At 42.8% G+C, this 27,445-nt stretch overlaps 1 protein-coding gene across 4 annotated transcripts in view; it reads right to left on the reverse strand.

Annotated features, from left to right (window-relative positions):
• The window catches only part of KIDINS220 (kinase D interacting substrate 220), a 70,986-nt gene that overhangs the window by 27,589 nt on the left and 15,952 nt on the right, over positions 1–27,445 (reverse strand). For all 4 annotated transcript variants that reach the window (XM_077310371.1, XM_077310363.1, XM_077310347.1 and 1 more), the window contains exons 7-22: positions 26,690–26,788; positions 25,000–25,197; positions 24,787–24,885; positions 23,358–23,456; positions 22,377–22,475; positions 21,878–22,055; positions 20,158–20,322; positions 18,855–19,034; positions 18,243–18,408; positions 17,089–17,240; positions 14,250–14,539; positions 13,794–13,934; positions 12,127–12,370; positions 11,600–11,688; positions 9,290–9,434; positions 7,653–7,815 (exon numbers count right to left, since the gene is read on the reverse strand). In XM_077310371.1, the coding sequence (XP_077166486.1) occupies positions 7,653–7,815; positions 9,290–9,434; positions 11,600–11,688; positions 12,127–12,370; positions 13,794–13,934; positions 14,250–14,539; positions 17,089–17,240; positions 18,243–18,408; positions 18,855–19,034; positions 20,158–20,322; positions 21,878–22,055; positions 22,377–22,475; positions 23,358–23,456; positions 24,787–24,885; positions 25,000–25,197; positions 26,690–26,788 (2,507 nt within the window). The remainder of the gene's footprint in view (positions 1–7,652; positions 7,816–9,289; positions 9,435–11,599; positions 11,689–12,126; positions 12,371–13,793; positions 13,935–14,249; positions 14,540–17,088; positions 17,241–18,242; positions 18,409–18,854; positions 19,035–20,157; positions 20,323–21,877; positions 22,056–22,376; positions 22,476–23,357; positions 23,457–24,786; positions 24,886–24,999; positions 25,198–26,689; positions 26,789–27,445) is intronic.

Consider the following 27,445-nt stretch of genomic DNA (forward strand, 5'->3'; position numbering starts at 1 on the left):
AAACCTAGGACCCTTTTCAGGTTTAGAAAACAATTTGTTCTGCCCGCTCACATCTCCAGTAACTGGATTTAGGTATCCAAAGATCTGGCTGACTTCGTTATCGCTATTGGAATATAAGATAGGACATGATCTAGTTAGACTTCAGCACTTAAGCAGCAGCCCACTGAGATCTCACTGGGACGAGGGTTAAGTGCATGCCCAATTTTCCAGTTCAAAGCAAATGGCTAATGTTGGATTTATCCCATAGTTGTTTAAATTTTAAAAAATTCAACTTAACACCACATCCAATCCAAATAAATTCTATAAAACTGATATTTCTCAATTAAAACTCCCACAAAACTAGCTAAATTGCTGAAAGCACAAATGTTTCCATCACCACCTGCTGGACAATAATTTTAAACTTAGCATTTTCTAATTTTTAAAAGGTGTACTGAAAACTCAAATTCAGTTTACAGAACAAGTAATTATCTATTGGGGAAGGAGACAGAAAATGCTTGAGTTTTCATTTTACTTTTCCCCTCAGTTATGTATATTACCCCCCCCCCAAAAAAAACCTTCAAATGATTTAGACAAAGGCTTTTAACTCAACACATAATTGCAACAAAATTACAATAATTGTACCAATTAAAATAATCCTGAATGAACAGTTTGTCATCTTAACATTCCGATGGTTTATAGAAGGATCTACTTAATTAGCTAAAATTGCTTTCCAATGTTAGTATCAAATGTCATTTGTTAAAAGTTGAACGATTTAGAAAATAATTCAACAAAGCAACTTCACCAAACACCAAGAACCAACATTTTTTCCCCAGCTGAATAAAGCAAGCAGATGTGTCATCAAATTGCCATAAAAATAAATGAGGCTTTTTATAGAAAAAATAAACTTTACTACTAGTGCTAAAGATTCCTTCTTCTGATTTTTATGAAATCAAATCTCTCTAATAAAGGTGTATCACTTATTACTCCCTCTTAGGTACATACTACAAATACTTTTTGTCACAAAAAAGTGATGAAGAAATACATTCCAGATCCTACACTGCTTTAGAATTATCCTCAACTGGATACTGTTAGGGAGCATACAGAAGATGTGCCCTGAACCCTCATTAGACCTACAAAAGAACTAATCAAGTGCAACATTTATTGGAAGAAAACTAGAAACTACAATCAAAGGAATATTGCACTGAATGTTTGCATGCAAACAACCTTGGAGTTAAAGCAATGCCCTCTAAAGTCCTGACCTTTCCCTCTGCGGTTTGGACGGGTGGGGGGCATGATCTGCATGATCGCGTCACTTCTGGGGTTTCTCGAAGGCATGTTTCAGGAGTTTCTCAATGGGAAAAAAGTTGAGAAAGGCTGGCCTAAGGAGATTGCCTCTGATGGAAGAGCCATTTAATTTGGAGAAAGGTGGACCTAACCATCCTCCAAGGAACCTATGTTCATTTCCTATGAACTAATCCTATGAACTAATTCCTGAAATAATAAAAAGTATTCATACGCATAAATAGAAGAAGAGTTGGTTCTTATATGCCGCTTTTCCCTACCCGAAGGAGTCTCAAAGCGGCTTCCAATTGCGTTCCCTTTCCTCTCCCCACAACAGACACCTTGTGAGGTAGGTGAGGCTGAGAGAGCCCTGATATTCCTGCTTGGTCAGAACAGCTTTCTCAGTGCTGTGGCGAGCCCAAGGCCACCCAGCTGGTTGCATGTGGGGAGTGCAGAATCAAATCCAGCTTGCCAGATTATAACCACTACACCATTTTGCCTCTGCTCCAGGAGAGTTAAGATGAAAGACCCTCCTTACTGACACTCGTACCTACAGCTAAAGAAAGAAGTTGCAAGCATATAATGCTACATTTCATTCAGTTGCACATTCACCTGTTACATTAGCATTTCTCAATCCCATACCACGTTACTTCCCAAAAGAAATAATTCTCCCTTAAAAAAAATATTATGCAAGATCCAGGTCATGGAGGATTTCTTGTTAGTGATACATATGTGGAAACACACAATCTAGCAGCTCATTAGGGTAGTCAAGTGCTGGCAGGGGCTCGTGGGAATTGTAGTCCATGAACATCTGGAGGACTACAGGTTGAGGATCCCTGCATTAAAGCAGTGGTCCCCAACCTTTTTCCGGCTGGAGACCGGCGGGGCAACTGCCGCGCCCGCACCCGCACACATGCACCACGCGCAGCTGAAATCGCGCATGTGCGGCACTTTCGTGCATGCGCAAAAGTGCCACGCATGTGCGATTTCGGCCGCGCATGGCGCATGTGTGTATGCGCGGCCCTGATTCCCTCTCCCCCCCCTCCCGCAGTAAGAAGCTTCCCGGGCCGCAAGCTTGTGGCCCGGGGAAGTTTTTTACTGCGGGGCGGGGGGGGCGGGGAGAGGGAACAGCGGCCCAGCGCCCTGGCCTTCGCAGCCCGGCACCGGGCCGCAGATCGCAGGTTGGGGACCACTGCATTAAAGCACCAGGTGGGACAACCAAAGAAAGAAAAATACCCCATGAAACAGAATAAAATCCCTTCATAAAGTTATCCCCCTCCCCCCCATACACACACAACCTAATAGAAAACAGGCTGGTCTTTGAATGATTCCAAAAAGTTCTGTGGTTGGATTCTGGTGAACCTCCTGCAGGAGGAGACAATGTTGTAAATGGTAGTGGACACTGAGAATACGGCCACTGCTGTCTGAACCCAATGAGCACACCATCGTTTCTTTTGTAAACCAGTAAATGAAGCTGCAAGAGCCTCTTGTGGCGCAGAGTGGTAAGGCAGCAGACATGCAGTCTGAAGCTCTGCCCATGAGGCTGGGAGTTCAATCCCAGCAGCCAGCTCAAGGTCGTCTCAGCATTCCAATTTTCCGAGGTCGGTAAAATGAGTGCCCAGCTTGCTGGGGGGTAAACGGCAATGACTGGGGAAAGCACTGGCAACCACCCCGTATTGATTCTGCCATGTAAACGCTAGAAGGCGTCACCCCAAGGTGCTTGCACAGGGTATACCTTTACCTTTAAATGAAGCCGCAATTTGAAGCCTACCTTACAGCTTATGACAGGGCACAGCATGAGAAGTCGAGTCTTGCCATGGGGGAAAGAGAATTACTCTGGAAAGGAGGGAGAGACTGATTGTGCTATAGAGGATAGCTTCCAAATTTGTAAAAACAGGATTTACTGGGAGCCAGCTTAGTGTAGTGGTTAAGAGTAGCAGCCTCTAATCTGGAGTACCAGGTTTGATTCCCCATTCCTCCTACACATGCAGCCAGAGAGATGGGTGGCCTTGGGCCAGTCACAGTTCTCAGAGCTCTCTCAGTCTCACCTACCTTGCAGGGTGCCTGGTCGTGGGATGAGGAAGCATAAGTGGGGTAGGTGATTGTAAGCCGCTTTGAAACTCCTTTAGGTAGTGAAAATCAGGGTGCAAAACCCAGTGCTTCTTCTATTCGACCTAGGAGTGGTATACAAGAGGTCCTTCCACCACTAACACCTTACTGATGTGTTTGTTTGTTTTTTTCACTTACAAGTTACAAAGTGCCCCTTGGCCTATTTCAATGCTTTAAAAACTCAGGTCAAAGCTGAAATATAAACATGCACTGATTGATGAAATGAAATTCCTCTTTACAAGTTGAAGCACTGCCTAATAGACCTTGATCACTGGCTTGTCAGCGCCACCTGCTGGCAGAATGAGGATAGTTACTAACGAAAACACGGACCTGAACTGTTCCCTGAAGATGGTTATACTGAGAGCAATGCCAAGTCAGAATGCTGAGTGTATCGTGGGGAAGACTGTGATGTCGGACCCTGCCTCTAACACAGCTGTAGCTGTGGCATCCCCCTGACCGCCGCCCCACTGGCTTCTCTCTGTCCTATTGTCAGTCCCTGGCTCGTCTTCCACAGCAGGCTTTCTCAACCAGGGTTTCATGAAACCCTGGGGTTTCTTGACAACCCTGGAAGGGTTTCCTGAATAGGTGGGCGTTAATTAATTTTTAATATATTTTTTAAAATTTGTTCGACGTTTATCAGGTGATATGACCATATATGGTCATGTCGACCCACCCACCTCCTCCTCCCAAAATGGCCAATGACGGGCCTGGAGGGAGTGGGAAGGGGAGACACCCCAGGTAGGCATGGATGTAGTTACGTTAGCCAACCATATTCTGCACTACTGGGCCACTTCTGGGGTTTCTCAAAGCCTGGAGAACGTTTCAGAGGTTTCTCAATGGTCAAAAAGTTGAGAAAAGCTGTTCTAGAGCAAGCAAGACACTCATTCTGCTATAGAGCAGACAACAGAAGCTACATACGCAGCCATGTCTTGTGGGTGCAGAGCTAACCAATTACCTGGCAATTGACAGCCAGTTTGGTGTAGTGGTTAGGAGTGTGGACCTCTAATCTGGCATGCCGGGTTCGATTCCCCACTCCCCCACATGCTGGGTGACCTTGGGCTCGCCACTGCACTGATAAAGCTGTTCTGACTGAGCAGTAATATCAGGGCTCTCTCTGCCTCAGTAATATCAGGGCTCTCTCAGCATTCGCTGGCAGGGGCTCATGGGAATTGCAGTCCATGGACATCTGAAGGGCTGCAGTTCGACTACCCCTGCCCTAGATAGCCAATTCCACTTCTGAATTATTGTTGCTGTAAAAAAAAAACTACTTACTGTAAAATTATGCCATTATAGTTACATAAAACTATGTACAATTATTATAATAGTTGTCAGCTCTCTTGTTCTAATGCAGTTCCTACTCCTGACCTATCTCACTGCCACACCTATATACATTGAATGGCAGAGACACTGCAGAACAGATTACACTTCTTGCCTTGTAGCTGACAAAGGGATTACTATGAAAATTTTTATTAGATGAATTCTGAAATGTTATCATTAGGTCAATTCTGAAATATCTTCTTTTTAAAAGAATAGGCACACGCAGAACAAGGATGGTAGAGAAAAATAAATATGGTTATTATTAATATCCACTAGGGAAATTTTGTTTTGGCATTTTTTAAATCGTCAATCATATATCTCTTAAAATACTCCTCACTAGTACATCCTTAAGATTTCTGCATCTTTTGCAAGTAGAGAGGGGAGAATTAAATCCTGGGAAACCAGATAGGTTCACCAGTATCTTTGTATTATTCCTCTCACTTTGGTGTAGGGACATTGGGGTGATAACCATTCCATCTGTAGATTGTGTTCTATCCCTGGGTATTAACAAAGATCTAGGAGTGCTTTTGGCCTTATAGAAGTTTTTAAAGTTTTAGATTCTGATCAATTCCTGGGCTTGTCTGTAGAAATCTGAATCCAAACCGCAATTTTGTTTGTTTGTTCGTTTGTTTATATTTCTTAAATTTCTTAATCTCAAATGCTGGGAAGAGGGCAATTTTTAAAAATGATATGGATAGAAGCTATCCCCTGCTAGATAGGAACTAGCATTTGTAGGTTTCCTGTGGATATCAGTTTGTTTGGGTTGCACTCTTTTTACTTTCCACATCTAAACCTATTATATCTCATAACAAATTTAACTGTTTTATGCACAGTGTTAATGCACTGTCAAAAACTGGTAAGCAGTTCATCAGTGCCCTCCCAGATAATGAAGATATCATTAAGTATCTCTGACAAAGGAAAATATATTTCATATAGATGTTATTTTCTTGAAGAATACATTTGTTTTCTCATTTCATTCAAAAATTGGCCAACTCAGGAGAAAACTTGCCATCCATAGCAGTGCTAGACACTTGCCCTAAAAAAGCTATTCTGAAATTGAAAGAAATTTTCAGCTCTCTTACACAAAAAGATGCAAGCGGATATGAATTCTGCTCTCTCCAAACATTTCCCTGTAAAACATCCAAAACCTCATCTTGTGGGATGTTGATGTAAAGATCGACAACATCCAGTTCCAGCATCATGAATAACACCTTGTATGTATGTATGTATGTATGTATGTATGTATGTATGTATGTATGTATGTATGTATGTATGTATGTATGTATGTATGTATGTATGTATTATTCAATTTATATCCCACCACTCCCACATCGTGGCTTGTGGTGGGTATGTATTTGTATACTTTCTGAGTGATTTTTAAAAAATCCATAGTAACCCTTAAATAGGATCTAATATTGGGAACTTATTTTTTTAAGATCCATGTAGACAGGTAAAGAGCCTCTTGTGGTGCGGAGTGGTAAGGCAGCAGACATGCAGTCTGAAGCTCTGCCCATGAGGCTGGGAGTTCAATCCCAGCAGCCAGCTCAAGGTTGACTCAGCCTTCCATCCTTCCGAGGTCGGTAAAATGAGTACCCAGCTTGCTGGGGGGTAAAAGGGTAATGACTGGGGAAGGGAATGGCAAAACACCCCTTATCGAGTCTGCCATGAAAACGCTAGAGGGCATCACCCCAAGGGTCAGACATGACCCGGTGCTTGCACAGGGGATACCTTTACCTTTAGACAAGTAAAGGTTTCAAAACTGATCTACAGCCAGATGCTAAATGTCTTCCTGGGATTGGGAGTGTAATTTTATGTATTCTGGGCAATCAATAAACCTGAGGCACTTCATCTTCCTTTTGTACGAGAAAATTGTACTTGGGTTTGTCAATATACCTTGCTATTAGGGCTTCCTCCAAGAGCTCAACAATTTCCATCTTAACACTCATGCCTCTGAATGCTATTGTATATTACTGGCCTTGTTATCTCTCTTAAAATAATTTGCTGATCTAATCTTCCTAAGTAGGTGTTGGATTCCTGTCATTAATGCAAAGGCATTCAGAGGTGGCCCTGGAACTAATGGAAGACTTTTACTCAACACTGAAAGTTCTATCGGTGTGAGTTCCACTCTGAATAAATGCACTACCCGGGAGGGGGTTTCTCAGATTATTTCTCTGGTGTTACAGATCTGTACCTCCTACCTGATCTCTTGGGAACTGTACCTCCTACCTGATCTCAATTCCTGGCCTTTAAAAAAAACAACCATCTTTTCTCAGTACAAAGTGGCTGGTGGTATCATGTGCCAAATGAGCAGACTAAGTGGCTATCCCACACTGCGACGTGCTAGATCAGACATTATTACTATAGTTCCAAGCATCTCAGCATGAAAGTAAGGGCCTAATTCTTTATCAGGTGTTAAGTCCCCCCACAGCATTTTCTGACCTTGTTTGGAAAGATTCCTGCTTTAAACTGATTGTTTAAATTGTGTGTATGCATTAAAATTTTTAAAAAACCTCTCTGCACCACGGGGATCTCCAATTACAAACAAGTATGGCATCGCTAAGTTACTTTCATGTGGGTTATTAGTACTTCAAAAGGATCACCTTTATAATTTTTACTTCATTTGCACCCCACCTTGCTCCCCACTGGGGACCCCGAGGCAGCTTACTTCATTCTCCTCTCCTCCGTTTATTCTCACAACTACCCCATGAGGTCGGGCTTCGGCTGAGAGTGACTGACGCAAGGTCAACCAGCGACCTTCCACGGCACGAGTGGCCATCTGAACTCGGGTCTCCCAGATACTCATCCAACGCTCTTCAAGGCTACACTACCAGAACCTGCTCCCCCCTGTTTGGCGCCAAACACCCTACTGGAAAAAACAATATTACTCTCACATATTGTCAACAGGGAATGTCAGTTCCTATCTCAGAAAAGACCTGGATATTTCCCAGGGACCAAATCATACCTACCGTTCATAGATTGTTTTTAAAGTTAACTGATCAGGAACATTTTCAGTTTCCTCCAAATACAATATAAGCCAAGATGTTCGGTATGGCCACTGCTCTGTCAAGTTGATCCAGCTAGCCAGCCTGTCCCAGTTGAAAGTGATCTGATTAGCTCTCAGTAAACGCCCTGCAAAACACAAAAGGCCATGTCAAGAGAAGCGTTGTTATTCGTATCACATACAGCTGCATTTAACTCAGTTTCTCTAATTAATATTTGCCCGCATCTTGTATCTTATCCATGCGGAATTTGTTCAGAAGCTTTTTCTGGGTTTATCAATAAAGATTAAATCTAAAACCAATTAGGAACACTGCTAACGAAGACAGTGACCCAGTTACTTAGTGGAAAATGCCACATCTTTAAAGAAAACTGTTCATTCTATAGACATATTTTGAAAATCTCAAAACAATCTCAAAACAATCATACTGTGCACTTCTCCCTCTAATTATTTTCTATGATAGGACACGCAGCAGTTTATTCAAGCAAAACTAAGAGCCTCTAGTTATTTTGTTCTTTCCTGCCAACTCCTTTTATGAGTCACTAATTCCACTAAGAGGACCCTTTGCCACAGGGAGTTCAGCAGCAGCAATTTTCCAATATCTTGCAGTCTGATGCATAGCTGCAGTTCCAGCTATGCATCAATGCCTCACTCGGACCCCCTTTGGGTTCGCTGGAGGATCAGGAACAAATGTGAGTTCCTTTCCTTCTACTCTAGCTTGCCGCATCTTTCTTCTTTCCAACCATAATCTGTCATGACAACCATCACCACAACCCAAGACACACGCTCCATGATTCTGCAGTATGCAAAGATCTCAGCAAATTATGATTGGGAAACAGAAATAGGAGGCAGGATTGGAAGCCTGTGTGTAAAACAGGAATGGAAAAAAAAATCATGTGAGCTCACAGCATGCTCCTTTGCCTGCAAATCATAGTTGGTAAGCAAACCATGAGATCTGAACTAAGCCTGTGTATGTGAACAGTTTCCACTTAAATGTGGGAAGTCAGAGAGCATTTTTTTCCAAAAGGGCATTTGTATTATGGGCATTCCAAACATGACAGCCACTGCTTTATGAAATGGCTAGTGCATATGCATGAAATTCAACTCAGGTTGGCATTCTGACCCAAATCCGTCATCTTATATTTTAAAACCTTTACTGTCATTTTTTAAAGAATGAATACCCTGCCTTTCCTCTTGGCTCAAGGTGGCATTCTCAGTGGACCAGGTAAGGACTAGTTCTTTTTCTTTGGGACCATTCTTAATATCTGAAAGTTCCTGGTAGGCTACAATTAGGGATGTAGTGGAATTACAGGTCACCTCCAGACTACAGAGATCAGTTTCCCTGGAGAAAATGGATCCTTCGGAGAATGTATTCTGTGGCATTGTACCCCACTTAGGTCCATGTCCTCCCCAGGCTCCATCCCCAAATCCCCAGGAGTTTCCCAACTTTAATCTGGCAACTCTCCCCCTGCCCCCAAATCCCCCACTGGTGGCCAGAGGGGACCTGGCAAATCTAGCCACAATGCATGGATGGTGGACTACAGACAGCATGGAGGCTCAAGGCATCTTAGTGCCCAGCAGTGTATTTTTTGAGCACATACACACCTGTCACAGAAACAATGTTGAGCAAGCGTCTCATGGTCTGTGGGCTGATATCACTGAACCAGTCTTCTGTAACTAACAACTTGGTCAAATCAAAGGACATCTGACGTGTAATAGTACGCTGCATCTGTCGTCTTCGGTAGGTATCCTAAGGATGAGGACAAAAAAAACTCAAGACGTAACTTCTCCTAAAAAGTGATTACCATTTTCAAACGTATTGTTTATTTATTGGCTTTACAAACCGTATCTTCCCTGTGAGCAGGCTTGGGGGAGTTTCCTAAGTAATCATTTTGTTGGCCCACTTAGAAGCAGAGGCTTAAATTATCAAGCACAGACTTATGTACCAAAATGTTCTGTGGTTTGGGTCCCATAATCACAGCAGACTGTTTTATACACAGCGCTGTTTATACAAGAACCAACCCCCCCTTCAACACACACACTCAGAGTTATCTATATTATACACCGGTCCTAAGAATACTGTTAGCAATATATGAGCCTTGGAAAACAAGGGTCTAATTTGTGCTATGGACATGAGGTTCCACGCAAGCACCTATGGTCTCAAAGAATTTAAAGCAATGAATTGAAAAAGCCAGTCCATCAAACCTCTGCATGCCCTACTTCTTACGAACACAGGTTTATCTGCACAAACCTATAAAACCTTATTCCCAAGTACAATACACATAACAAGGACTAAATTTTTTCCTTGTGGGGCTGAAGCAGCCTACTCCCACTTCAATGCAACACAGGCCTTCAGCAGCAAATCGGACTGGGGTCAAAAGGAGTAGAGAACACCACATCTAACAAAGACTTTGATTTGGGAAGGATCACCTGAAAGCCAGCACTTGAAAGCACCCTTCAGATACCATGTTAAAAAGCTATATTTGTTTGAAGATTTGTTACCTGCTACTTCCAGGCAAGCCGGCTCCCAGTTTACATCAAGAATAAAAAGACAATAAAACAGCAACCAAAGATAAAACCCTCAAGCCCCATCCCTTCAGCCCAACCACCTCATGAGGCTCAAACAGTCTGACTATGTTCTGTGCCACAGGGTGGATATCAGATGTTAGTTCAGTAAGATGCTCAAGGTTTGGAAGTTTGGAGATTTGGAGAAAGGGCCGTATAAATCTTCTATGTCCTGGCCTCAACCAAACACCTAGCAGAACAGCTCTGTCTTGCAGGCCTTGTGGTAGCTCCAGCAGGGCCCTCAGCTCGTCCAGGCCCTGGTCTTTGTTAAGGCCAGGCATACCTCACTTGGGCTGGAGATCACCAACTTGTTTAAACACGTTTGCACATGTCGCTCGAGTTTTTTCCCCCTCTATTCAACAAATCCACCCAATTGTGTATTTTGTCTTACTAGGAATTTTTGCTGTTAGATTTAAATGTTGTTGTATCTTGTAAGCTACTGACTGACTGAAAAGTTTTTCATACTTTTAATCTGCCTCAGTTCCCAGTGTGAAAAGTGAACTGTTATCAATATATTCTAGTGTTGATTTAAAAAAAATAGCAGAAACCCTGGTGGCCTAGGAGAGAAGGGGCAGCTGCTGCTACTGAACTGCGTCAGGGAAATCCACCATGTGGAAAACCTGTTGCTACTACACTTAATCAGCCACACAAGTCCATAACGATACACAAACCAGCCAGCACAACCAAGTTCACAGACAATGCTTTTTGATACTGCTTTTTCAGCTCTGGCCCCAGCCCGGTGGAATGCTGATGAGATCAGGGCCCTCCAGAGGGGGCTGGAGGACAGCGCTGTTTTACTAGGTCTATGGGTGAGGCCAAAAAATAAGACCAAACAAACGCTAGCCTCCCTGCCTGAAAATCCATCTGCCCAAGAAAAAATCCATCCCACACTGTCTAGCCCTATCAGAAACCAATTTTAATCGATAAGGAAGCATCTTTGAAAACATTTTTTAAACCAAAATTTGAACTTAGATCAATGAACTATATGTAAATGTATATTGACTGTTGTAATGTAAATATGTCTTGATTATTTTTACAACCTGTTGTTACCTGCCCTGAGCTATCTAGGAAAGGGTGGGTTATAAAAATGAAGTTGATTGATTTTGATTCCTGTGGAAGCCCCAAACATACCCCTTTTGATAACCAGGTCCAATCCAATGACCTACTCAACTGTGCTGTCAGTCCACACGAACTCTATTGTGGGGATTTCACTGTGTCTCATCTGGGTTCAGTGCTTCTAGTTAAGTTCCTAACTTCCTCAGGTTTGGTCAAGATGTATCCCTAAGTCTTTTGTAACAAGTTGGCTGAATTCTGAAAACAGACTTCCAGCTCGCCTGTTTTGTTTCTTACCCGTCTGTTGAGAGCCGTTTTGCTTCCGAGCTTAGTCACGTCTCCCAGGCTGTTCTGTGAAACCCTTCGATCTACATCTTCGTGAAATGCTAAGGGAATATTTTTCACATTAGAAGCCACTTGGTAACGCCTACTAATAAACGATAATGTTTACACACACACACACAAAACCCCCACATTAAATCACATAGGAAATACTGTACAATGTATAATCTGCCCAACAAAATTCTGGAGGTAGAAGAAGCAGGAGAGAGCCTGACCCCAGACCAGAAAAGTCTTTTTCTCCTCTGTTTCCCATGAGTACTGAATGCTCAGAGGCACATGATGAAGGTCACAGCTCAGAGCTGGATGACATGGAAAAAGAGAAGAAGAGACCTGCTTTTCTCCAGGAGTTTCCCCTTACACACACACACACACACAATTGTATGCCACTTTGCATTCTCACTGGAGAGGAAAGCAGAACATAAATGGTGGAATAAAGTAAGCTACTGGTATTAAGATTTTTTTAATCACCCCGTCACCCGTACCTGAACCATCTGTGTATGGAATATCTCCATTTGTGGTTGCAGCTACCATCATCTTTTTTGCACTGCTGAGTCCACGGCTGTTCAGGAAAACAGGCAGATGGACTATATTTCTCATGTAATCATGTCCATTGATATTTGAATCACGTAGCACGCTGTTCAGATTTTGATTAATTGCCTTGATAATGATGTGTGGATCACTAGCAAAAATAGCAATAAATGGGCCCTTTGAGAACAGAATTCGAACCTGTGGGGAAAAAACGGAAAGAAGTTATCTTATGAGTAATGAGAAGGGGGGGGGGGAGGATTCAGGACACCACCCTTAGCTTTGTGAGAATTCTTTATACCAAGCCACTATTAATCACCTGGACAGCATCTGTCCACAGGGGTCATGACACAGGGGGCCACAATAAGTGCCCTTGGCATATTTCTGCTTGTATCCCATCAGTGGCCAAGCCTGCAATAAGGGTGCCGTGTGGCACAGATAGCAGGATTCTGCCATACTCCTGGACAGACTACATCAAGAAAGGAAGCCAGAATGTCTGGAATCCAATGTATACTATCATCTGTAAACCGCTCCGCGGGAGCGATAGTAATAAAGCGCTAAGGGCAATATGGGAGGAGAAAGGGGTGGGGCGAGTCCAAGATAAAAATTCGAAGGGGCCAATCAGGAGCTGCAAAGTGGCTCTCGATTGGCCCCTCTGAGTGTCAGTCCGGGAGGTGAGGGGGCTGGGGGAAGAGCCTTCGCCACCGGGAAAGGAGCAGGGCTTCCGCGTCGAAGCCAGGATCTCGGGGGGGGGGAGGCTTTGGCATGGCGGGCCCAACAGGAGCCCTGCAAGGCCACCGGGCTCAGCAGCGCCCAGCCTAGCGCCCACTGTATTACAGAATACAATGGGCTTTACCTCTAGTCAAAGACACTATAGTTTTACAAAGCTATTCCTCCTGAACAGAGGCAGGCGGGCCAGTGGGCTTGGTACTACTAAAGTCTGCACTGCTGTGTGAGGCACAGGGAGGGTTGCTTACCTTGGGTGTGCACTGTGTTGTGCACTATAAATGTGCAGTAAAATCAGAATCCTAGAGTTGGAGGAGGCTATACAGGCAATGTAGTCCAACCCCCTGAGTCAATTCAGGATCAGCCCTAAGCATCCATGAGTGGCACAAGAGAAGTGGCACACTCACTAAGTCTGGACTTCTATTTCATTTGGCAATCCATCAATACTCCCTCAGTCCAAACCAATGTTTTGCACCTTGTTCTGTGTTGTTACCATTTTACTCTATTATTAAAGCGGTTTTAATGAGGCAGACTTGGGAGAGGGGTTTATTTTCATGGTTATATCATGTATCGGTTGCATGTGTATTAACTGGCAGCCAATCTAAAGGCAGAAAGATGAGGGTACAAATTTTGTTCGTAAATAATGCTATAATCCTAGGCACCGTTACTTGGAAGCAAACTCCATTTTTTTCGTGGAGCTTACTTTTCAGTAAGCACGCATAGGATTGGACTGCAGTGAGATTTAACAGCATGATTCATTTGCTCCACGGGTTCCACAGGACCAAATCACAACTCACTTCAGGAGGCTCAGGGCTAAAATCTTCCTGCTTTTTATCCATAGGCCATAATGCACACCAGAAGAGCCATAAAACACTTAGCCTCCCAAAACATCACTTACAGTGTCAAGCATCTGCAAAACTTTGTCCTGTTCACAGGCGTCCAGCCCATCTATGATCACCACAAGCCTGGTTTGGTTTTGAGTGAAGCCATCAATGGTTTTTGCCATTTTTGCCATCAGTTCCACTTCGCATTTAAGAACCTATCAAAGTCAAAATAATGGCGAAACGGTCTCATCAATGCACGAACAGAAATATTTTCAAAACAGGAACCTCGTTTGAATGACACAGGCAGCTTTTAAGCATTTAAAGTATTGCACTCTTCAATGGCTGACACAACCTGATTTATTCATGCCAACTGCAGCTAAACATTTGCTTGTTTGTTCCACTGGAATCAGTCCCATAACTTTACTGTAAACCATAGTAAAATTGCTGAAGCAATGAGCTGCTTTGCTCTGGTGGTTCCAATCTGAACCAACACAACTGAATTCAAAATGGTGGTTGCCTTTTGTACTTACTTTCATAAACCCCTCGCTTTTGAGTTTATGAAGCTTTGACGCGGCGCTGTGAAGCCGTTTTCTCTGGGAGTTCAAGACCGAATCCATCACTCGCCACCAAGTGCGACAGTTCAAGATGAAGGCCAAACCCACGACGCATACAAATGATATCAGGATTGCATTCACGGTCATGTTGTTGGGGTCCACATTGAAAATGGCCAGGAGAGTGATTCCAGCAATGACACAGCTCAAAATGAAGAGAAAAATAACAAAGGATGGGAGACAACAGGTTTTCTTCCATTTCTTTTTACCTAGAAATAAATCAAGATCTGGTAAGGACATTTCTACACTCTGCAGGAAACCCACATCAATAACAGATTTAAAGCTGGGGGAAAGATCCCCCACAAAACAGTGTTGGATTTTCAGACAGAGTCAGGAAGCTGCAGCCTAGTTAGATTTGCTTCTGTTCACCAGAAAAGTACCGTAAAGCAGCAAAATCAATGGAGGAAGAAGAGGAAGAGGAGGAGGAGGAAGAAGAGGAGGAAGAAGAGGAGGAAGAGGAAGAAGAGACACCCTGTGAGGTGGGTGAGGCTGAGAGAGCCCTGATAGCACTGCTCAGTCAGAACAGTTTTATTAGTGCCGTGGCGAGCCCAAGGTCACCCAGCTGGCTGCATGTGGGGGAGTGCAGAATCGAACCCGGCTTGCCAGATTAGAAGTCCGCATTCCTAACCACTACACCAATACAACAGACAATGGAGAGATTCTTAGAGAAGTAGCGAAGGGGTAGGTGGCTTGATTTATGGATGACAGTAGAACTCAAGACTTCAAGCCACACCCCCTAAAGAAAGTTTGAACAACCTGTATCTAAGACATACAGCTTCAGTCCAGAAGAAGGCTGAAGGCATGGATAGCATTCTCCTGCCAACTAAAGCAAGGCTTAGCAACATGCCTTGGGATTCTATGGAGAGGAAAAGGGAAATTTGGCGAGGGAGAGAATCAACCAATATCAAAGTGGAAAAAGAAATCCAGAAAATTTTACAATGCCAGTGCTAGGTTTGGAGCTATTCAACACCTCTGCTGATTCTTTAGCTTGGCAGAACAACCCACACGGTCTGAAATAAATGCAATGACCTCTTAATGAAGAGTTGCACAAAAAAACAGAGGAATTTAATGCCACACTTAAATGCACACTGAACTTCACTGTAAGGTTCGCTGAATATACTGAGACTTTGTTCCACTTAGCTTGCTTCCGTGCATATCTAATCAGTATAAGTATACTAGCCACCTGTAGAACTGGAGGCTGTGTTCAACAGAGGTTATTCTCCTTGGAAAGAGTAATATTCTGGAAGGGAATGACCCGCTTACCCAAGATGAGGTAAGACTGTCACACTACACATAAAAAGCCGGATGTACTTTTCAAGTCAGCCTTACAATCTGAGGAAGACAGACAATGACTAAGAAATACCTTCTCTCTATTACGTTCTCCAAGTGTCTTCTCTTATTGATCCTCTAAGCTGGCTGCTTAACATTGACCATGAGCTGCCCTCAGAGGCAACACAGAGAATTTTAGTGAATGAAAAAAAAATGTGGCTGCTCATTTGTTACCTGGGGCATTCTGAAGCAATTGGTTAACTATTTGTTTTTGAGCTGCATCTAAGGCCAGGTTCTTATCTAACAAAGTTCTTCACAACCTCATACCTATGTAAGACCGTATCTCTGTGGATGAACACTGACTGTGCTCTTCAGACAGCCTTCTACTTGCAATCTCCCCCAACCTCACCAGACGTCTGCAGTCTCCCTCAGGCCAAGCCTCTTACATTACAGCATCAATGTTAAGGAACTGGCTTCCCAGAGGTAAGGACCACGTCATTATTTGGTAGAGTTTTTCAAGAATCTTTTCAGAAACTGTTAGAGGTACTGAGGTTTATTGGGGTGTTTTATTATTACTGGAGTCTGTGCTGTAGGTTTTAATGGATGCTGCTGATGTTGTTGAATTGTGTGCCTCTGTGGGTCTTTTGAGCGAAGGGCGAGAAGCAAGTATTTTCATCTACTTAGGTGGGAAATTAAGTGCTTGAGGTTATCAGGCTAGGAAGCAGTATTCCCCAGAGGGAATGAGACTAACAGACCTACCGCTAAATGACAGTGCAGCAGTATAATACCATTGCTCCTCCACCAGGCAACCCAATGACACCCCCTCAGACACTCCCTCCATGACCTGAAGCAGCCTGACCTCCCTGTGGGTTTTGTCTAAGTTGTCGTTTTATTTGAAGCCACTGTTGGATTACTGTTGATATGTTATTTATGGCTGTGTTTTATGTTTTGACCGTTCTATGTATTACCCCTGCAATATTTTATGTGAACCGCCCTGAGCCATATGGGAAGGTGGTATAAAAATCTAATAACCAAACAACCAACCAACCAAATAAATAAATAAATAAAAAGGCAAGTGCCATTTGAAGCACAGAGTCCGGACCAGGAACCTTTTCTTTTTAATACCCTTCCAGGAAGTGACTGGCTGCGAAGCAATTTAGTGCCGGTGCTTCAACATCCGGACCACTGTATGCAGCACTTGTTGCTACAGGTCCAGAAGAATGCAGGCTAAGTACAAAGGACCGAAGGAAAGCTAGCAGGCCAATAACAGACCCTCTGTTTGAGTTAACTCTTCTACAGGCAGAAGCTGGAAAAATCTCACTGCCAATCTGAGTGGCTTTTGAGTTGGCTTTCTAACGTCAGCAAATTAGCACATTTTGAGCATTTCTTTGTTTTCTATTTGGAAGAAAGCTTATGATGTATTTGTACAGTGGAGCAGTGAAAGCAAACAAAAAAAATGGAAAGGGGGGGGAGAAACATGAAAAATTACCTTGTGTTTCTTCAGTCTTAAACACTCGAAAAAGGCGGGTTGCTAAGAAACCAAACTCTCTCTCACAGGCATCTGAGAGTGTGGCGATCATCTCGGCCAGCGACGTTTCGCCACCTACGCTGGACAGTCTATTGTAATCGGTAAATAAAAACCTGAAGCAAGACAAAAACATACTGTAACAAAAGCTTTCTTTTTCGTTGGTACTTTTGGTGCACGTTTTCAAGTGGCTGAGCTGCTATACATACAATAACCCTTCATCATTTTTCCTTCCCCTGTTCTAAGAGGCATTTCTTAATTTCTAAAAAATTAGTGAGGCATTTCTTAATTTCACAGCTTTTTCAACTTTACAATATGAATAATTTTGATGACAATTTTAAAATCAGGGGTCCTGAAAGGCTGTATCACATTGAGTTGTCACTTTTCCTAAAAAGAACCTAACAAAAACTCTTCCAAGCGCAAGCCGAAGCCAACCCTGCTCAGCTTCTGAGATCTGATGAGATCGGGCTTGCCTGGACTATCCAGGTCAGGTCAGGATTAAGAATGACATGAATCCAGCAGAAGAGGCCACGGAACAAGTGGATGGAGAAGATTCCTCCCTCCCTCCCCTAAGTAATCTGCCATTTGTCTACAAATTCCTCCCTGAATCTAGGGAGAGCCTCTCAAACAACAGGATAGATAGTAAAATTAGCAAACACACTGCCCTTTTCCTTCTTCATTGACATATGCCATTAGGAGAGACAGAGAAAGGCAATTTCACTTGATTCTCCATTGTTGCCACAACCTCTTGTGCTGCGAATCATTTTGCTTGTGATGTGTTTGCTGTCCTTTTAGAGGAGTTTTAGGACAAAGGAATGGCTGCCCAGGAGAAGGTGGGACAGACAAAGATCTGCTGTGCCAACTCCTCCTGTGAGCTCTTGCACCGGATTCAACGCAAGGATTAAACAGAGCTGCCACCACAAGAGCAAACAGAATTTCAAGTATGAAGATACCGCAGCAAAGCATGTGAAATAAAATGATCTCCCCTTTCCAGTGGGGCAAGAAGTTCCACACACAAGCACAACTGGTTTGCGGATAATTCAGCCAGCACATAACCGCAAAGATCCCAGTCAATCCCAATCTCTGGCATTATTGATGAGAGAAGAACTTCTGCTCACCTGACAGGTAAAGCTTTCGTCGTTTGCTCTGGCAGCTCTGGAGGATTGACAAACATGAGTTTAAGAAGCAGCTCCATGTAGCCAATGTGTCTGGCCAGCCGTGTGCTCAACACCCAGGCCCAGTTCCAGTTCTCGCCTTCTCTTTGGCCACCAAAATAGATCACGGCTGGAACGAGATGCCTTATTGAATATCCTCAGCATTAAATAATAGTTACAGAAGATTTTTAAAAAAGGAGCAACTGGAAACTGAAAAGGCTATTGCAAGAACTCTTAAAAGCCCAACAAAGCTGTATAAACCGAACTTCGGGTATTGCTGCATATGATGTCGATGGTCTGGATCCTGTCAAAAGATCTACCCACACAAAGCTACCAGGAACAGCTGGAGGAGATATTTCATGCTGCACTGGGAAAGGGAGGGGACAGGAAGGTCTTTCGATGGGAGCCAACCCAATGTCTATTTCATTGAGTTTTGTGCTTCACAGATCTTAATAAAAGTCATTTTTTAATTTGAATTATTCTACTGCATCATGCCATGTCTTTGAAACCTGTTATCTTCCACAATCTAGTTCTGTCAGGTTATTTGAATGGTTGAAAAGGTAATAGCAGACTTACTAAAAAATACATACAGTAGGGCCAGTAAGCTCAGTGCCACGGCTATGCCAAGTTTGGCATCTACTGTGAATGCCAGTAACAAACCGAGACCACCACATAACAGAAGTGTAAGGAATACGATGAGCCAGGAGAACTGGAACAGAGGCTCAATCTGCTGCCCGGCAAAAGTTTTCATTTCATCTGAAAAAGAAAGGGGGGGGGGGATAATCAAATCAGCAAAAAAAAAAAAAATACCCATGTTTTTCATACGGCTACATTTCCTCTGTGCTACATTAAAAAAAAATGTTTTCTCCTAGTTTAATTCAGGCTTTCTCAACGCAGTTTTTGTGAAGCCCTGGTTTTCTTGACGGCCCTGCAAGGGTGGGAGTTAATTAATTCTTTATTTTTTAAATTTTTTTTATTTATTATATTTATATACCGCCCTCCCCGAAGGCTCAGGGCGGTTTACAGGGAAGAAGATACAGATAACGTATGGTAACAGGTGATAACAGTAATAACATTATAACAACAATAATTTAACATGATCATAACAATAACATTAGAGAATGGAATTGCAAGAGCCTCAGCTCAACTCTTACTGGGACCCAGTGAGTTAGGCAGATTGGTGTGAGTCGTAGTAGGAGGGGGGGAGCTTGGGGGCCAATTGGAAGTATTGGTTTGGGTAAACCATTTGATACGACCATATATTGCCATGTCGAACCTCCCCCCCCCTCAATGGCCAATGATGGCCCTAGAAGAGGTGGGAAGGGGAGGAGTCCTGGGTGGGGCTTGTCCACAGCTCTGCTTCCCAACCATATTCTACATGATCACACTACTTCTGGGGTTTCTCGAAGCCTCAATGGTAAAGAAGCTGAGAAAGGCTGAATTTAATCCTTTAAAAATTAAAGGCATAATATAAACAATATTGGCATAGCCATATGTACTAGTGTCCTTCATCCTGTCAATGTTTTTAAGCAACTTATACTAGTGTAGCCCATCTTCGTGTGATTTGACAAACTAAGGATCTTTGCCAGGATAGCAGGATACAGGATCAGCAACTGGACAAAAAATAGGACTGCAATCGTACAACTATAAAACTGTCTAAAGGCTAAGCAGCTGAAATTTAACAGGACGTTCACCGAATACACTTAGAAGAACTTTTATCCAGAGAATTTTTCAAGGTACAATGTAGACAAAAAAGAAAATAGTTTACAAATAGACAAGAAACAAAGAAAAGAGAATAAATAGTCTTCCAATCTTAACTAAAATGATTATAAATCAAATTATTAGGTTACACTATGCTAATGCAATTTTAAACTTTTACCTTCAAGTTTCTTCAGCAGAAAAGATTTCCCGCTCCCCCACTGAGCATACAGTCCCACACAGATAGGTGGCTGCATGGTTGGCTCGCTCAGAATATCAGCCAATGCACTGCTGTAGAGATCATAGCCCAGCATGTCACCGTCAGTTTCAGTGGGCGATAAATGTCCTGCAAGGTCACACAGGCATCGTGTCATAAAACAATAGTATGGATTTTGTCATTCGTGAAGGCTGCCACCGTCATGACCTAGCCCACTTTTATTTAGTTTATCTCCTAAATAAACTCCCAACTCCTCCTGTCCCCCTCCAAAGAACTGCTAATGAAAGAGATTTCCTCTTTCTAACATACAGAAGTTCTATTACAGCTCCCTATGTACTAAAACATCCTCCTTTCCTCACAAAGCATTATCTTCTCCCCCCCAAAAAAAACTTTATTTCAGGCTAGTATGCCTTTAAAGACTTCTTCAGATACCCAACTGACAAGGATCAAGGCAACACTCAAGTAAGGAAGAGAGCTTGTTGAGGAGTTACTGCAGAATTTGTGTACATATTCTTACAGACTTAAGAACATGGAGACATGCACCAGTATTAATTCTATGTGTTTAGATTCAGGTGGGCATCCATGTTGATCTGAGGCCCAGAACGAATTTCGAATCAGTGGCACCTTTAAGACCAACGAAGTTTGATTCAAGATACAATCTTTTGTGTGCATGCACATGAAAGCTCGTACCTTGAATCAAACTTTGTTGGTCTTAAAGGTGCCTCTGGACTCAAAATTTGTTCTGTATATTTATATAACGTACTAGGGGCCAAGTCCAATGCAATCAGGAATACAACAGGCATTACATTAGGGGGGGTGGAGTAGAAGAACTCTGCAGACGGCCTTTCCCTCCGCCCAGGACATGGAAAGGCTGCAGGCAGTTGTTAGGGAACTCACCGCCAGGGACAGCTCTCAGGCAGCAAGGATCTGCAGCCTCCAAGCCTCAGAGGGAATTGGAAGGAAGCAGGGTGGTCAGGGATGGGGGATGGAAGGCAATTGGCTGGCTGCTGGCAAGCCTGTTGGAGGAGGAGGCATTCAGGAGTGGGACAGCCAACCTGAGTGGGTATTAAGTGCTGAGTAGCATTTAAGCCATGAGATCAGCTCCTCCTCCAAGGCCTTACAAAGGTTATGCAGACAGAAAGAATTAGAGGTAAAAAATACAGGCAAACTAGATCAATAAAACTTAACCAAGAGATCAATTAAATCTGAGACTATTATGGAGATCTCATATGGTCTACGTAATTTTTTTTGGGGGGGGAGGGGAATGGCAGAGTATACATGTACACTGAAATTCTTGAGAAACAGAATGCAATTTCTGAACTCCTGATTTGTTTTAGGGAAAGTTCCTAGGTGACACTGGATTAGATCTAGATTACTAGAACTCTCATGAGGATCAGAAGACCATCAGAAACAATGTGGGATACAGCGATTGTAAACTTCGTTTACGTGCCCTTATGGGAATTGGGGCACTCTTTGTGAAAGGGTGGGGGAATGGGAGAGGAGTTTCCATCAGTTTCATCTGTCCAATTCCTGCATTGCCAAGGGTAGCGGCCAACCCTCAGGAACAACATTTTATGAGCCTCAGATGTCAGCAGAAATGCCGCCAAGCTCCCACGTCTAAATTTCCTTATGGTATTAGGTTCGATCCAAAGCACATTACGGAAAATAACCAATCAGTACTCACTAGCACCAAATATTTGAGTCAAAATGCTTTTTTGGTGGCTGCAGTCTATGTTGTAAGGTGTCTCTCCTGCTTTATTGGGCCTGTACAGCAGCCTGCCATCCTTAGGATTTCTTAACAGGAGTTCTGCAAGCCTCCGGCTTCTCCCGCGAATAGCTATGTGGAGTGGAGTGTCTCCTTTCTGTAGCAATTATTATGGGACAAACAAAATCAATGCACCAGGATGAGAAAACAACACCCATTATTACAGAATGATGCACGTATTTGAAAGCTGAAATGGTCCATCCCATCCTTCCCACACTAGAACAGAGGCTTGTCATTTGTGTTTCCTTTTTAGAATCAAAATGGACCGACAGTCTGCTAGCTGACTGAACTTATATACATTCCTATACACCAAACATATTTTTCCTTCATATTAAGCATACTTTTTAAAAAGTCTGCCTGCCCTCAGTCAGTGGTTCTCAATTGACCATAAGCAAACCAATCACCAGCTAGATTTTACCTTGTCTACAGCAGAAACTTTAGCTCCTTTGTCAAGTAGTAGCTCTACTATTTCAATATTTCTCATCTTGGTGGCCTTTATAAGAGGTGTTTCTCCATCCTATGAGCAAAAACAAAAAATTATTGAAAACAGCAGCATGTCTACCTTGGAATACCCAATACAAGTGAAGCAAGTTTTGTAACTGCTGAGAACTGCTGTTCCCTGTTACCTTATTCCAACATTTTTTTTAAAAAAACTACTGAAATGCAATACATAAACTGGAATATACTACAGAAATCAAAATAAATTTTCTTTCTGAGATGTCACAGTTAAAAGCAAAGGCAGCAGCCTACTTTCTGCAGTTTCTGTATTTAAGGGTCACCAAAATTAGTACTGCAAGAATTGTTGAGAATTACAAATCTTTTTATCGTTATTTAGACACCCTCATTATGAGTACACAGCTGAAATGTCAGGAAAAGTTGAACTTTATTATGCAAAAATGAGTATGCACCTTGAGGGACACAAAAACACTTGCAAATCAGACCAGAGATCAAACAAAACCCAAACACAATAAAATAACACCGCAAACCACTACAAAGGAAGTGGCCACAAATCTTAAGTGTAGATGCCTCATACATTTTCATTCCAGAGCACACCGTGTATGGTTGCCACAAGTCATTTCTCTTCTACATTCTTCCTGTCAACTGGGGGCAATTCAGTTTAATTCCTCTTTAAAAGCATGGAAAAGGGAGAAGGGTGGAAGCAAGAAATACCAGGGAGTTCTGCAACCTGACAAGGAAATAGTCTAGTACAGTCTAGTCTTGTCCAGAAGAATAATTCAGAAATTAACTAGAGCATAACTAGAATGCACCATTTTCCCCTTTAGTGAAGACCTGATTGTAAATGCACTGTCAAATTTAGTACTGCAGAAAAGAGCAGAAAAAGATGCTTACAAGGTACACCCCACCCCAGGCTGCTTCCAAGATAAAAACATGCATTTACCTTTGTACACGTTTCAGTGTCCGGATTGCACTGTAAGATATCTCTTACCATCGTAGCGTTTCCTTTCTCAACAGCCCAATACAGGGCGGTTTTGTTATCCTATGAAACAAACATACCACATCTTGAGTGAACACTTAAGACAGTGGGATTCACTTGATAAACTAACACTTGTATTTGACAATACATAGCAAAGTGAGATAATAAAAAATGGAAAAGACGAACCTGCCTTTACAACCAAAGGAGGCATCTTATTAAATGTTAGGGGAAGCATCTTAATTCAGCGTCAGAGAAAGAAATTACCTCATCGGACTTTGGCTCACAATTAGGATGAGTGCTTACGAGGCTTATTTACTGTCTGCCCACAAATGCCAAGCCTTCTGAAACTACTTCATCAAAAAGCTATTATGCATGACAATAATAACCCTTCTATAATACCTAAATGGGATGAAGAGCATTGTCTAAATACTGTAGTATGCCAGTTCTAGAGGCACAGTAATGCTTAGCATGCGCTTTTGGATAAAGGTGAGGTTTTAAAATTTTATGTGAGATTTGATGCTCTGACTTTATAATTACATGGCATAAACATACCAATCACCAGCTAGCTTTTACCTTGTCTACAGCAGAAACCTAGTACTGCAGAATAGAGTGGAAAAAGATGCTTGCAAGGTACACCCCACCCTGGGCTGCTTCCAAGATAAAAACATTCACTGTTCATACATACCTTTGTATGTTTGTACATACCTTTATGCATGTTTGACTGAACTTACATACATTCCTATACACCAAACATATTTTTCTGCTAAAAACCTCTGTGGCATGTATGCCTTAAAATTACATGCAGCAGTAGCCAAGGGCTCCACAACACTTGGAAAAGGAGGAGGGAGGTTACGTATATCACATGACTTCCCAAATACCACTCCTCGTGGCAGAGGAATGCCAGAAACACATTTGGTTCTCTCTTCAGGATGGAGCTGAACTAAACTTTTCGATTATAGCCAGCGCATTGGATTTCTTAATCCATCCCCAGCTATTTGAAGTCGGCTTCAGCACTTCCCATTTCACAGGCAGTTTCCACCTCCCCAGGTGAACAAAAGCAGCAGCATCCCAAGGATGGCAAGCACCTGCTTCCTGGTTCACTTGACTGGCATCACTGGTCAATGGGACCAGACAGAGTGGGCCGTGCTCAGGAGAGGGGTGGAGGCTCTTTTACCAGATCATGCTGAACAAAGTGGCTTTCGAATTTGAGATGGAAACTACAACGTCAACAGCGATTAAAAAGACAAACTCAATTTTTGTGTTACTAAATCACACCGTTCTTTTGTGCGGCAAATCCAGTAGTCTGACTGCATCTCCTGTCTCCACACAGCCTGTACTAGCTGTACTGAAAAGGATATTCTTAGCTCTTTTCAACACCTGCATATTGACTTACCTGACCTCTAATGTCGATGTCGGCATACTTGTGAAGCAGGGCCCTCACAATCTCAACGTGGCCCCCTCTGACAGCCCCAATCAGCACAGTATCTCCACTCTGCAATTCAGGTGCAAGAGTCACAGGTTACTCTCTCCTGAGCCAAAATACACATCCGATATGTTCAAGCAGCTTTTAAAATCATCCCATTGCAGGCGTGAGTAAGACACTCACCCTATCGGGAATGTTCACGTAGGTGCCTGCATCCAGGAGATCCTGCACAATTTCAGTATGGCCCTCCTTTGAGGCAATCATCAAGGCTGTGTTCCCGTCTTTATCTGTTAAGTTGACGTTCGGATTCCGCTTCAGAATTTCTTTCACCGAGTCTGTAAAGCCGCCTTTTACTGCGACAATGAGCGCAGTCATAGAATTCTGGGGAGGGAGAAAAAAAACAAATATGCAGACAAGAGATTAGCCTAAGACGCACGGGATACTTTTGTCAAAGACAGCCCCTTTTGGACTTCATGATTATTTCCCATATTTAGGAGTATTATTTTAATCCAAAACAAATCGTGCCTTCTAAGGAGACGGCTAGGAGAAAATCCTTGCTGCTGGGAAGGGTGTGAGAGTTCATGCAGCTCCCCTCTTCCTCAAGCGTGACTAGGTGAAAGAGACCAGGAGATCCGGGACCTCTTGTTCAGGGATGGCGGCATTTGTGTTGGCTTTATTTGTTCATTTACTGAACTTGGAAATTACATCAGAAACAGGAGCAAACTCTTTCCACTGCTCAACTCTTTCATCATACATTTTTATTAAATAGAAGCACTCCCTGGAAACTTCAAGTTTCAGCAGTGAAAACAATCGGGGGTGGGGGCTGATGAACCTTTTTCATTGCCACTTGTTACAATGGAACTCAGGAACAAATTCCAGATACCACAAAGAACCACTTGTGAAATAACTTGAACAGGTTTTCATTACATATATTCAGCTTGGGCCTAGAACCCTAACTGTCACAACTCCAGTGGATCTTTTAACAATAACTCCTTGCAAGACTCTACCAGAGAGCAGATAGCCTCACTTCCAAACATTAGCACTTTCTTAATTGTATCCCTTTCCCATACTTTCCATCTATTTCTTTGCTCAAAACAGTAACAGACTGAAGCCAGGGGTAGGTTTTTACACTGACAAAAGAATAGAAAGGAAAAGGACCACAAGTGGAGGTAGTGCTTTACATTAAGAAGATTTTAAAAATTTAACATTAAATTCCAGCCTCAAAACACAATCCCATTCACAATGTTGGGGGCATTTAACAGAAATGTGGCAGCTGCCACCGTAATTCTTGTGTGTTCCTTAGGTATATCTACACTTGCCTGTTTGGATACAGACATATCTATGTTTCTCAAGATAAAATTTTGTGAAGACAAACAGGTAAACAGAAGAATTGTTGAGTTAATGCTTGGTAAGTTTTATCTGAACACCACTCTCCCACTATATGACTTAGCTCCCGGAAGAGCTGAGGGCCCTGCGGGAATTACCAGCATTCCGCAGGGCCTGTAAAACGGAGCTCTTCTGCCAGGCGTATGGTGAGGCCGGGCGGTGAGGAGGATTAGCCCCCCCCCCACAAAATCCAGCGGTAGTGAGTGCCAGCTCCCTCCACCTCCCTGTAGCTGAGGTTGCGGAGACTCGATGATTAGTATGATGCCATCAATTGTTTATTGGTGACCAATTGGTTGTTAATTACTGTAATTTTATGTCACTGTTATGGATTGTAGGGGGTGGGATTTTATGTGAGCCGCCTCGAGCCTTCGGGGGAAGGCGGGATATAAATAAAATAATAATAATAATAATAATAGATTTATAGGTACCATAATTATCTCTTGGTGCTGCCTACATTAAATTAGAAACATAGAAATTGAGTACTCACAGCTCCTTCCTGATCCACATCTGCTCCCATATGCAGCAAATATTTCACACATTCCAGATGACCTTTCCGTGCTGCCCAGATCAATGGTGTAGTGCCATACTGAAGAAAGAAAAGACCTATTCAGTGATCACACGGGGATAGGTAAAGCAGAAGGAGGGATGCTATAGGTTTTGATATACACTGAGGCCAGAAAACTTGCTAGCCCTCCAATATCATCAAGCAAGTTCTCTGCACACAAAAAACTGTCCCTCTGGGAACGCTCTGATCCACCCCACCCCAAACACACATGGTATCCTCAGCTCTGCTCGCAGACTGGCCTGAAGAGTGGGTACTTTTCAAATGGGCCCCACCAATGCGACTCAGGCTGAACCAGCAGCATATCTGGAGTTCCAAAATAAGTTTGTATTATGTTGAATTTATGTTGTTTTATACTACATGGATTTTAAATTTTGAGATCCTGAACTGAGCAGCCTTTGTGACCCTGAACTAGGTGGAAACATGTTCTGAATAAATAAATGTAAATGAAATGGCAGGAGCACAGGAACCAGCTTTAGCTGCAGACTGCAGGAAGGAATGTAAAATGGCTTTATGCAAATAGACCTGAATGCAAAGTATGTTTAAAGCCCGTAAACTGGAGTGTTCTATTCTAACGCTGCAACTTTTCTGCTGCAGACAGTCATAGCTCCTGTTAATAAGAGTAATACAACCCAGGGTGCTGCTTTCTGAAGGTACCAGAATTCAGTCTGTAATTTAAAG

This window comes from Paroedura picta, chromosome 1, assembly GCF_049243985.1.
Source record: "Paroedura picta isolate Pp20150507F chromosome 1, Ppicta_v3.0, whole genome shotgun sequence".
NCBI classification, from domain to species: Eukaryota; Metazoa; Chordata; class Lepidosauria; order Squamata; family Gekkonidae; genus Paroedura; species Paroedura picta.